Raw genomic sequence first — 12,697 nt, forward strand, 5'->3', positions numbered from 1 at the left:
CCTGACTCTGAAAACGGGATTCGTCGGACCAGGCAATGTTTTTCCATTCCTCAATTGTCCCGTGTTGGCGATTGCATGCCCACTGGAGCTGCTTGTTTTCACCTGATAGGAGTGAAACTTGGTGTGGTCATCTGCTGCAATAGCCCATCCGTGACAAGGACCAATGAGTTGTGCGTTCTGAGATGCCGTTCTGCACACCTCTGTTGTACTGCTGTTATTTGTCAGTTTGTGGGCCGCCTGTTCGCTTACACGATTCTTGACATTCTCCTTCAACCTCTCTCATCAACGAGCTGTTTTCGCCAACACAGGACTGCCGCTGACTGGATGTTTTTTGGTTTGTCGCACAATTCTCGGTAAACCCTAAACACTGTCGTGCGTGAAAAGCCCAGAAGGTCTACCGTTTCTGAGATACTGGAACAGGCACACCTGACACCGACAATCATGCCACGCTCAAAGTCGCTTAGGTCACTTGTTTTACCCATTCCAACGTTCAATCTAACAGTAACTGAATGCCTCGATGCCTGTCTGCCTGCTTTATATAGCAAGCCACAGCCACGTGACTCACTGTCTGTAGGAACAAATATTTTTCATGAACTGGGATGGTGTACCTAATAAACTATAGTACAGTATGTCTCCATATGTTGGTGAGTTATCAAGAATGGAGGTAAATTCCAATTAGACATGGAATTTCTCCAAAGCAATGTGATTAAATTCCTGAATTGACTGGAATTGAACCCAACACTGGAATTGTTGGATAGTCTCTAATGCCAGTCAGATGCCTGTCCATTCAGCTGTCCATTCACTTCAAATAATCAAAGTTACTTTTCCTGCATAGGGCATTCATGTCATTTGCACTAGAGGTTTGATCTACACTGAACAAAAATAAACGCATCATGCAACAATTTCCAAGATTTTACTGAGTTACAGTTCATAAGGAAATCCGCCAATTGAAATAAACTGAACAAAAATATAAACGCAACATGTAAAGTGTTGTTTCATCAGCTAAAATAAAATCCCAGAAATGTTCCATAAGCACAAAAAGTTAATTTCTCTCAAATTTTGTGCACAAATTTGTTTACATCCCTGTTATTGAGTATTTCTCCTTTGCCAAGATAATTCATACACCTGACAGGTGTGGCATATATCAAGAAGCTGATTAAACAGCATGATCATTACACAGGTGCACCTTTAGCTGGGGACAATAAAATGCCACTAAAATGTGCAGTTTTAAAATGCCACAGATGTCTTACGCTTTGAGGGAGCGTGCAATTGGCATGCTGACTGCAGGAATGTCCACCAGAACTGTCAGATAATTGAATGCTCATTTCTCTACCATAAGCCACCTCCAACATCGTTTTAGAGAATTTGGCAGTACGTCCAACCAGCCTCACAACAGCAGACCATGTGTGACTACGCCAGACCATTGCCTCCACATCCGGCTTCTTTACCTGCAGGAACGTCTGGGACCAGCTGATGAAACTGTAGTATTTATGTCTGTAATAAGGCCCTTTTGTGGGGAAAAACTAATTCATATTGGCTGTGCCTGGCTCGCCAGTGGTGGGCCTATGACCTCAAAGGCCCACCCATGGCTGCGCCCCTGCCCAGTCATGTGAAATCTATAGATTAGGGTTTAATTTATTTAAATTTACAGATTTCCTTATATGAACTGTAACTCTGTAAAATTGTTGAATTTTTGTTCAGTATAAATGTATTAGGGCCCTAAATCTATGGATTGCACATGACAGGGAATACAGATATGCATGAGTTGGTGACAGATACCTTGGACCAGAAAACCGGTCTGTATCTGGTGTGACCACCATTTGCATCATGCAGTGTGACATCTTCACAGAGTTGATCGGGCTGTTGATTGTGGTCTGTGGAATGTTGTCCCACTCCTCTTCAATGGCTGTGCGAAGTTGCTGGATATATCCAAGAACTGGAACATGCTGCCGCACACGTCGATCCAGTGCATTCCAAACATGCTCAATTGTGACATGTCTGGTAAGTATGCAGGCCATGGAAGAACTGGGACATTTTCAGCTTCCAGGAATTGTGTACAGATCCTTGCGGCATGGTGCCGTGCATTATCATGCTGAAACATGAGGTGATGATGACAGATGAATGGCACAACAATGGGCCTCAGGATCTCATCACAGTATCTCTGTGCATTCAAATTGCCATCTATAAAATGCAATTGTGTTAGTTGTCCGTAGATTACGCCTAGCCAATACGTTAACCCCACCACCACGGAGCAGGCACTCTGTTCACAACGCCGACATCAGCAATCCGCTCGCCCACACAACGCCATACATGCTGTCTGCCATCTGCCTGGTACAGTTGGAACTAGGATTCATCCATGAAGAGCACACTACTCCAGCTTGCCAGTGGCCATCAAAGGTGAAAATTTGCCCACTGAAGTCTGTTTCAAACACCAAACTACAGTCAGGTCAAGACCCTGGTGAGGACGACAAGCATGCAGATAAGCCTCCCTGAGACGGTATCTGACAGTTTGTGCAGAAATTCTTTGGTTTTGCAAAACCACAGTTTCATCAGCTGTCCGGGTGGCTGTTCTCGGATGATCCCACAGGTGAAGAAGCCAGATGTGGAGGACCTGGTCTGGCATGGTTATACCTGGTCTGGGGTTGTGAGGTCGGTTGGACGTATTGCCAAATTCTCTATAACGACATTGGAGGCAGCTTAACGTTCAATTCTCTGGCAACAGCTCTGGTGGACATTCCTGCAGTCAGCATGCCAATTACACACTCCCTCAAAACTTGAGACATCTGTAGCATTCTGTTGTCTGACAAAACAGCACATTTTAGAGTGGCCTTGTCCCCTGTACACGTTGAACCTGTGTAATGATCATGCTGTTTAATCAGCTTCTTCATATGTCACACCTGTCAGGTGAATGGGATTATCTTGGCAACAAATAAACGCTCTCTAACAGGGATGTAAACACATTTCTGTACAACATTTTTGAGAAATAAGCTTTGTGTGTGTATGGGAAACTTCTGGGATCTTTTATTTCAGCTCATGAAACATGGTCCAACACTTTACATGTTTTTGTAATTTTTTTTACATGTTGCGTTTATATATTTGTTCAGTGTATATCACACAAAAGAAAAGGTTCAAAAGATGGATGTGCACTCAAACTCTCTTTTCATGTCTTGGTGGGACTAGCCATTATACATGTACTGTAGTTACAAACCCAATCATTTACAGTGATTATTGAATACAATCTTTGCTTAAAGTTCTGACTGGTCCTTGACTATTGTTGCGGTGTGTCAACGTGACTACATACTGGTATGTTTTATTTGTGTCAATATTGTGTACGACACCATCTTTCAAGGAAGTTAGTATATGAGATTTTAGGTCATATCTACGAAGTTAGTATAGGAGATTCGAGGTCATATCCAGGAAGCTGGTATAGGAGATTTTAGGTCATATCTACGAAGTTAGTATAGGAGATTTGAGGTCATATCCAGGAAGTTAGTATAGGAGATTTTAGGTCATAATGGAGCTTGACAAAGTCATGTTCTTGGCTCTAAGTCAATGGGACATTTAGCAGAGCCGCATTTGCTTTTCATGACTCCATTGTCTACGTGCCCACTCAAAAGAGATGCTTCCTACCCTACTCAGTGGTCGCCATGTGAGGAGAGAGAAAAGTGCAAAGAGCCCAATGAAGCATGGGGGGGGGAATGTGACAGTGATTGAAGGTCGTTGTTCCTGTGTGTCCATCTGTATGTGTCCATCTGTGTGTGTGTGTGTGTGACCGTCTGTATGTGACCGTTCTGTATGTGTCCATCTGTGTGTGTGTGTGTGTGTGTGTGTGTGTGTGTGTGTGTGTGTGTGTGTGTGTGTGTGTGTGTGTGTGTGTGTGTGTGTGTGTGTGTGTGTGTGTGTGTGTGTGTGTGTGTGTGTGTTTTAGTGGGCGCTTGCGGCAGGTAAAATACTAGGCTGGCGGTCAGAAAAGGTGTATGTCCCATCGCTATATCTGGCCTTGAGGGCCGTTATCATCCTTTTCAGATGTGCCTTTTCAGCGCTCTGTGCAAATCAACACAATTAAAAAGAGTGCCTTTGCGCCACACGATTCGTTACCTATCGCCAACCACCTCAATTCACACCAACAGGCATCCTCACATAACTGCAGGAATGAACTCACAACATGCTGTCTCTAAGTGAGATTCAGAGAAAGATGGAGGAATAAAAATGTAAGGTATATGACTGAAAGCAAGGGCAAACGATACAGATGCATGTCAAGAAACACTGAATTGTAGCAACATTTGGGTACATTAAATCACCCCAAAACCTGAATCCTTAGATACCCAAAAGGGCAGAATTTGGTATCATGGGAAACAAATATTCAGCAGTCCACCAGGACCACAACCTGTCGTGGATCCACCACATTGCACCTTAATGACTGTTGATGACTCAGTATCAACCATCTCCTCAATGAAAACCATGAACAGAGCTTGACAGGGTATGAGTGAAGAGTGGTATACTGTATGACTGACAGATGTTGACAGGCTTTGGGACGTAACACAATTTGATGGACATGACAGACACACAGCTAGAGTTTTCGTAAGAAACACTTACCTCTCTTCCCTTTCCAATTCATATCAGAAGAAGAGGGAAAGTGAAAGACAGAGAAAGTGAGGGTCTCTTTTTAGTATTTTATACCAAGTGAAAACTGCAAAGGGTAATTTGATTTCCACACATGCTGAAAACATGAAAACATTTTACATTTGACAGCATGATGGACGCGCTAACGTGACCGTCCTCCCGCTAAAACTCCAGCGCCAGCCTCCAACTACAAAAGGACCATGTCTCATTTGTGGTGATGACAGCCACAGATTTGCAGCCACTTATAAATAGCGCTGTCACTCAGAAACAGATGTCTGAAGCCACACTGCCACTTATTAGACAAGTACAGCGCATGCGGATAGTTTTCAGACCCCTTGACTTTTTCCACATTTTGTTATGTTACAGCCTTATTCTAAAATTGATTAAAGTGTATTTACCCCCAAATCAATCGACACACAAGCCCCATAATGACAAGGCAAAAACAGGCTTTTAGACAATATTTTTATTTTACATAAGTATTAAGACCCTTTACCCTCGGCAGCGATTACAGCCTCGAATCTTCTTGGGTATGACACCACAAGCTGGGCACACCTGTATTTGGGCGGTTTCTGCCATTCTTCTCTGAATATCCTCTCAAGCTCTGTCAGGTTAGATGGGGAGCATCTCTGCACAGCTATTTTCAGGTCTCTCCAGAGATGTTAGATTGGGTTCAAGTCCGGGCTCTGGCTGGGCCACTCAAGGACATTCAGAGACATGTCCCGAAGCCACTCCTGTGTTGTCTTGGCTGTGTGCTTAGGGTCATTGTCCTGTTGGAAGGTGAACCTTCGCCCCAGTCTTAGGTCCTGAGTGCTCTGGAGCAGGTTTTCATCAAGGATCTCTCTGTACCTTGCTCCGTTCATCTTTCCCTCGATACTGAATAGTCTCCCAGGCCCTGCTGCTGAAAAACATCCCCACAGAATGATGCTGCCACCACCATGCTTCACTGTAGGGATGGTGCCAGGTTTCCTCCAGACATGACGCTTGGCATCCAAGCCAAAGAGTTTAATCTTGTTTTTCATGTCTGAGAGACTTTAGGTACCTTTTGGCAAACTCCAAGCGGGCTGTCATGTGCCTTTTACTGAAGAGTGGCTTCCGTTTGGCCACTCTACCATAAATGCCTGATTGGTGGAGTGCTGTAGAGATGGTTGTCCATCTGGAAGGTTCGCTCATCTCCACAGAGGAACTCTGGAGCTCTGTCAGAGTGACCATCGGGTTCTGAGTCACCTCCCTGACCAAGGCCCTTCTCCCCTGATTGCTCAGTTTGGCTGGGTGGCCAGCCCAGCCAAAGGAAGAGTCTTGGTGTTTGGAACCACCAAGGGAGACTTGGTGGTTCCAAACTTCTTCCATTTAAGATAGATGGAGGCCTCTGTGTTCTTGGGGACCTTCAATGCTGCAGACATTTTTTGGTACCCTTCCCCAAGTGTGCCTTGATACAATCTTGTCTGAGCTCTACGGACAATTCCTTTGACCTCATGGCTTGGTTTTTGCTCAGACATGCACTGTCAACTGTGGGACCTTATATAGACAGGTGTGTGCCTTTCCAAGTCATGTCAGATCAATTGATTAGAGTGCACCCGTGGTAAATTCAAGTTGTATAAACATCTCAAGGATGATCAATGGAAACAGGATGCAACTGAGCTCATTTTTGCTTTGTCATTTTGGGGGTATTGTGTGTAGGTTGATGAGGGAAACAATACATTTAATCAATTTTAGAATAAGGCTGTAACGTAACAAATGGTGGAAAAAGTCAAGGGGTCTGAATACTTTCTGAATGCACTGTATATGTGTTGTTTGTGGACGTCTCAACACCTACGATTGAGCAGTTTTACACTGTACCATAAGAGCGACCTGTGCGTATGGGCTGTGGGCGTTGTTTTAATCTCTGCCTGCCAAGACTTTACTACAGTGTTGGCACTTGATGTGTTATCTTCCACTTTGGCACACAGCTGCCAACACAGACCCAGGATAGAAACAAATAGCTCTACCCCTCTCAAAGAGTGCAGTGTATAAAGTCAAGAACATCTGCTGTTTCAGCCACTGCCCATCACCAAGGGAATACCCCAAGGCTTGATCCTAGGCCCCACGCGCTTCTCAATTTACATCAACAACATTGCTCAGGCAGTAGGAAGCTATCTCATCCATTTATATGCAGATGATACAATCTCATACTCAAATGACCCCTCCCTGGATGTTGTGTTAAAAGCTCTACAGCAAAGCTTTCTTAATGTCCAAAAAGCTTCCTCTGCCCTTAACATTGTTCTGTGGTTTGGTATGAAGAATGACCCTCTCCCCACCGGTGTGATTACTACTTCTGAGGGTTTAGAGAGTAGTCACCTGATACAAGTACGGCTAGACAGTACAACATCCTTCTCTCAGCACATATCAAAGCTGCAGGCTAAAGTTAAATCTAGACTTGGTTCCCTCTATTGTAATCGTTCCTCTTTCACCCCAGCTGCCAAAGTAACCCTGATTCAGATGACCATCCTACCCATGCTATATTATGGATAGGTAATTTATAGATCGCTCTCGAGCTAGATGTCCTTTACCATTCGGCCATCAGATTTGCCACTAACGCTCCTTATAGGCCACATCACTGCACTCTATACTCCTCTGTCAACTGGTCATCTCTGTATACCCAATGCAAGACCCACTGGTTGATGCTTATTTATAAAACCCTCTTAGGCCTCACTCCCCCATATCTGAGATTCCTACTGCAGCCCTCATCCTCCACATACAACACCCGTTCTGCCAGTCATATTCTGTTAAAGGTCCCCAAAGCACAAACATCCCTAGGTCACTCTTCTTTTCAGTTCGCTGCAGCTAGCGACTGGAAAGAGCTGCAACAAACATTCAAACTGGACAGTTTTATCGACATCTCTTAATTCAAAGACTCAATCATGGACACTCTTACTGCCAGTTGTGGCTGCTTCGCATTATGTATTGTTGTCTCTACCTTCTTGCCCTTTGTGCTGTTGTCTGTGCCTAATAATGTTTGTGCCATGTTTTGTGCTGCTACCATGTGCCGCTACCATGTTGTTGTCTTAGGTCTCTTTTTATGTAGTGTTGTGGCGTCACTCTTGTCATGATGTGTGTTTTGTCCAATATTTTTATTTTAATCCCAGCCCCCATCCCCGCAGGTGGCCTTTTGCCTTTTGTCATCATTGTAAATAATAATTTGTTCTTAACTTCTCTAGGGTAGGGGGCAGCCTTTTCACGTTTGGATGAAAAACATACCCAAATTCAACTGCCAGTTACTCATCGCCAGGAGATAAGATATGCATATTATTAGTTGAATCTCAGTTGAATATCTTCGAGTAAAATTCTACTTCAATTCAAATTCTGCTTCCTATGGGATGTGGTCTTCTGAAATCTTGAAAGGCACGCTTTGCTAAGATTAGTGACATTTGCATGATTAGTGACAGTTTTCATGAAGGAAATACTGCAACTATTCTTAAAATACTTTATATGATGTTTTTTGACTTATACTGTGATTGAGTACAGTGTTCTAAGTGTTGTGATGCAACTGCTCTGTGCACATCAGGGTTGGGGTCAATTTGGAATTTCTGAATTTAACATTTTAATTGACCACATCCCACCATAGGAAGCAGAATTTGAATTGAAGTAGAATTTGACTCAAAGCTATTCAACTGAGATGTGAAACAAGAGTCTCATTCATTTGACAAATATTTTATCAAAAGGATATGTCATATCATTAATGCAAAGAATACACATACCATTTCAAATATTAGTTTGATTATAACTCAAAGATGTCAAACAGTACTTTTACTTCGTCATGAGATGTTAGATTGTTCCCTTCCATACTTCAGTGTTTGACCTAATGCATTCTAGGAAAAATAAATATATCTGATTTAAAAACATATCTAAATGTAATGCAAACTCTAGAATTATTTTGTATTTTTAAAATGTAACCATTATTTAACTTGGCAAGTCAATTAAGAACAAATTCCTATTTACAATGACGGCCTACCTCGGCCAAACCCGGACGAAGCTGGGCCAATTGTGCGCCGCCCTATGGGGCTCCCACTCACGGCCGGATGTGATACAGCCTGGAATCGAACCAGGGACTGTAGTGATGCCTCTTGCACTGAGATGCAGTGCCTTAGACTGTTGTGGATGCCCTTCTAGCCAATCAGAAACAAGTATTTAAAAATGCTGTGGTATATTAACTATTACTGACAACCCACAACATGACATCCAGACCACTGTCATTATTTAAAATTGTTTTAGGAGAATGAGTGTTTTATGAAAATTAAATGTTTCAACCTTGTGCTACATTGGTGGTGGTAAACATACATGATGTCAAAAACATTACATGCTGATAGAATAACTATGCCATTAGAATTTAATTAAATAAGATTCTACCTCCTTTAATTCAAAGTACGCTTCCTGTGAGATGTGGCCAATTAATTTTAAATTCAAGATTTGAATTAGAATTATGAAAAATTTGCAACTCAATTCAGAATCGACCCCAACCTTGGTGCACATTGAGTTTGTAACGGTGATAGTGTGTTTGTGTGTGGTAGGGGTGACACCATTAGTATGGCAGAATGGTCCTACCTCGGAATGGTGCTCATCATTCTGCTGCAGGACCTCAATACAAAGTTCTCCCAGTCGCATCATGTCCTCCAATCTCTTCTCCGGGGCAGCCTGAGCATCAGCTGTAACATTAGCACACACAAACATGCCAGCACTGTGACACCAGCACACAGATACACTAAAACACTAACGCCACCCAATATACTCCATTAAGAACACTGACAAACCAACATCATGTGCATATACTTGAACAAAGCCCAGACACAGAGACATGACAGTGAAATACGACACAGTAATATCACCACGTGTGAGCCGGGCTTGCACACACCCTCGATCTGAGCGTATTGGGTCAGCTGGGAGTAGTTGATAAGGGCAGCTTTCTCCAGACATTTTTTGACCATCTTCTTCATCTCCTCAGGAGGAACCGGAGTGGTAATGTCCTTCATCAAAACCTAGAATCCACAAAACACACTTCTTGTTCCTTACAAGACTGACCCAAAACCTGATTTTAGTGGAAGATCACAAGGATAACCCAACACATTATTGTCTGCAGTATGAATAACGGAATGCAGAGACTTGTAGACTCAAAGAATAACAATAGGCCAACTTTTTCAGCAAAACATACCCTTTCTAGCAGGGAGAGCGTCGCTTTGAGGGCACCATCTGGTCGGCCAAAGGGGAAACAGTACCTGTGGACACAAGTGTGAGCGGACAGCGCATCTACACCATCACTTTTTAAGAACAAGGATGTGTCTGTGGGAATGCTTAACTGCATTTTGCATCATATCATCATCCGGGGAGGATTTCTGTATTTTGAAAGTTACATATTTTGAAAACTTGATTGCTGACAAGCAAAATGCACCAGCCAATACATACATTAGCAATAAATACCCCATGCCATTGACCACACATTCTCTGGGGACTCTGGTCCTCTTGACTGGTAACAAGCTGAACTACCGGACAACATCACTCCTAAATGTGGACATCATATTTTAAGTGGATTTGAGGTGTTCGCTACCAAACATGTCCCTTCTTAGTACATGGTGAGGAATTACCAAACGACTCTTATAGCCCTTTTACAACTTCGCTGAGTTCCCCTTTAATCCTAAACAAACTACACGCACCCTGCTCCTGTTTGCTGCTCATCAGCCTAATCCCAAAATTGTCTAGGCTATTGTTTACTGCCATTAGCCTCTCGTTGAGGAGTGTTGTTAATGACTCCCGCTGCTTTCAACAGCCCTCTACAGACTCCGTGTCCCCATCCACCCTCTCTCCTCCTTGGGGCCAGATGGAGGGCCCTTCACAGGGATGAAGGGGTTTGAAATGCCAAAGTTCAGGGATATGAATGGGGCAAGTACATTGAACAAACCATCCTTCAAGGTCTGGATCTGTGTCAATGGCCCTGACAATAAGGCCATACAAGGCAATAATGGTGAATAGCAGCTCACAGATGTAGGGAGGACCAAGAATCCAATATACGCCATTTTGCACCTGTTTAACCCATAAGAGTCTAAGCAATGTCTAAGCCAGGGGAAGGTTTATTTGATGAAAAATTATTTTTGGCCTTACTGCTATTAGCCCATACAAACACATTGAATAATGATTCACTACATGGAAACAATAGGTAGTCCCCCCAACAAATCTAAAGGAAGTTTGTTCTGAAGTGTCTGTACTATATCTGAGAGAAATAAGAAAGATCAGGAAACATTTGTTGTTGTATTTTACCCCTTATTTTTGGCACTAAACAGTCTAAGCCCTGGAGGGGTTCTACTAAGCTAATTGGAAATGTTTTAAGATCATACCAAGGGTCATTTTGCAGTTTGATTTAGAATTTTAAGACTCCATGAAGTACCGCAATAAAATATAGAACAAAATGATTAGATTGAAATGTTTATTTAGCCTTACTGCTATTAGCACGTACAAACGCATTGAATAACAGATAGTCCCCCATAAAAAAATATTAAGGAAGTTTGTTCTGAAGTGTCTGTACTACACATCCAGTCAAAAGTTTGGACACACCTACTCATTCAAGTTTTTATTTTTTGATTTTTAAATGTTTAAATGAATAATAGTGAATGCATCAAAACTATGAAATAACACATTTGACTCCACACATTTGAGGCAATATGCTTTTTTTAATAAAGAGCTGTGCCATGCATTGTTTTGCTAGCTTATAGTACTTTTTCCGCAGACCTTTTCATACAAATATATAAACAAAGGTTCATTATTTATTATAAATAATAATATGGTCTTTTTTTTCTCATTACTATGACCTGTCCTCCACAATCTCCCGACCTCAACCCAATTGAGATGGTTTGGGATGAGTTGGATTGCAGAGTGAAGGAAAAGCAGCCAACAAGTGCTCCGCATGTGGGAACTCCTTCAAGACAGTTTGAAAAGCATTCCAGGTGAAGCTGGTTGAGAGAATGCCAAGAGCATGCAAAGCTGTCATCGAGGCAAAGGGTGGCTACTTTGAAGAATCTCAAATAAAATACATATTTTGATTTGTTTAACACTTTTTTGGTTACTACATGATTCCATATGTGTTATTGTCATAGTTTGGATGTATTCACTATTATTCTACAATGTAGAAAACAGTAAAAATAAAGAAAAACCCTTTAATGAGTAGGTGTGTCCAAACGTTTGACTGGTACTGTGTATCTTAGATCAGGAAACATATTATTTTTGACGTGTATTTAACCCCTTATTTTTGGCACCAAACAATCTCCATATATACTTCCATAATGTTTTCAACTGGTACCGGGGGACCTTCAGACGAGTGTTGAGGCCTGTGGGCGTCCTAGAGAAAAACAACCGACGTACTGTAGTGTGTAGCCCAAATAGTTTGGACGCTACAGACAGAAGTTGGCAGATCGGCTGCACCGACTTCAGACAAATCCCAAGACACTTTCCATAGAGGGGTCATAATAGTTTGTAGACTAAACCATTCGGACGCTAGAGACGATTGTGATTTTGTGAAAAAACATCTCTAGCTTAAACTGACAGATTTATAGGGATTGTTTTATTATGCTAATTAGACCTTCGGGGGTTAAATGTTTGGAAGGTTTTTATTATACTCAGTTACTAGTGTATTACTGACAAATGAAGCCTACATACCATTGTTTGTAATCATGTCAATCGTAGAGGAAGTAGTACCTAAAATGGATGATCTGGTTGTCCAATAGACTCAGGAGACGGCTTCTTATGTCCTCAAACTGTTCTCTCTCTTCCTCAGTGACTGTGCCTATTCCATCCGGCCTGAAAAAAACCCAGAAATATTTGATGAGAATTTCATTATAGGGGAAATCTGCAGTTCAAACAACAACAAAGCGGCCACCCCACCACCTTTTTTGGCTGAGGGATGGGGCTGGAGTAAAGTAACCACTCTGAAATTCATAGACGGGGCTATGGATGCAAGGACTGACCATCCATGAAATCAAAATGATAGTTTTAACCATGTTTTGAAAATTTACAGTCTGTGTTTAGAATGACATAGTTTACAAACAATGAAAAAAAA

The 12,697-nt window shown here is 42.2% G+C and overlaps 1 protein-coding gene across 9 annotated transcripts in view; it reads right to left on the reverse strand.

Annotated features, from left to right (window-relative positions):
• Positions 1–12,697, reverse strand: part of LOC129855083 (calcium-dependent secretion activator 2-like) — a 240,038-nt gene that overhangs the window by 72,432 nt on the left and 154,909 nt on the right. For all 9 annotated transcript variants that reach the window (XM_055922398.1, XM_055922396.1, XM_055922395.1 and 6 more), the window contains 4 exons: positions 12,337–12,438; positions 9,806–9,869; positions 9,509–9,632; positions 9,202–9,302 (listed from right to left, as the gene is read on the reverse strand). In XM_055922398.1, the coding sequence (XP_055778373.1) occupies positions 9,202–9,302; positions 9,509–9,632; positions 9,806–9,869; positions 12,337–12,438 (391 nt within the window). The remainder of the gene's footprint in view (positions 1–9,201; positions 9,303–9,508; positions 9,633–9,805; positions 9,870–12,336; positions 12,439–12,697) is intronic.

The sequence above is a fragment of the Salvelinus fontinalis genome, chromosome 5, assembly GCF_029448725.1.
Source record: "Salvelinus fontinalis isolate EN_2023a chromosome 5, ASM2944872v1, whole genome shotgun sequence".
Taxonomy (NCBI): Eukaryota; Metazoa; Chordata; class Actinopteri; order Salmoniformes; family Salmonidae; genus Salvelinus; species Salvelinus fontinalis.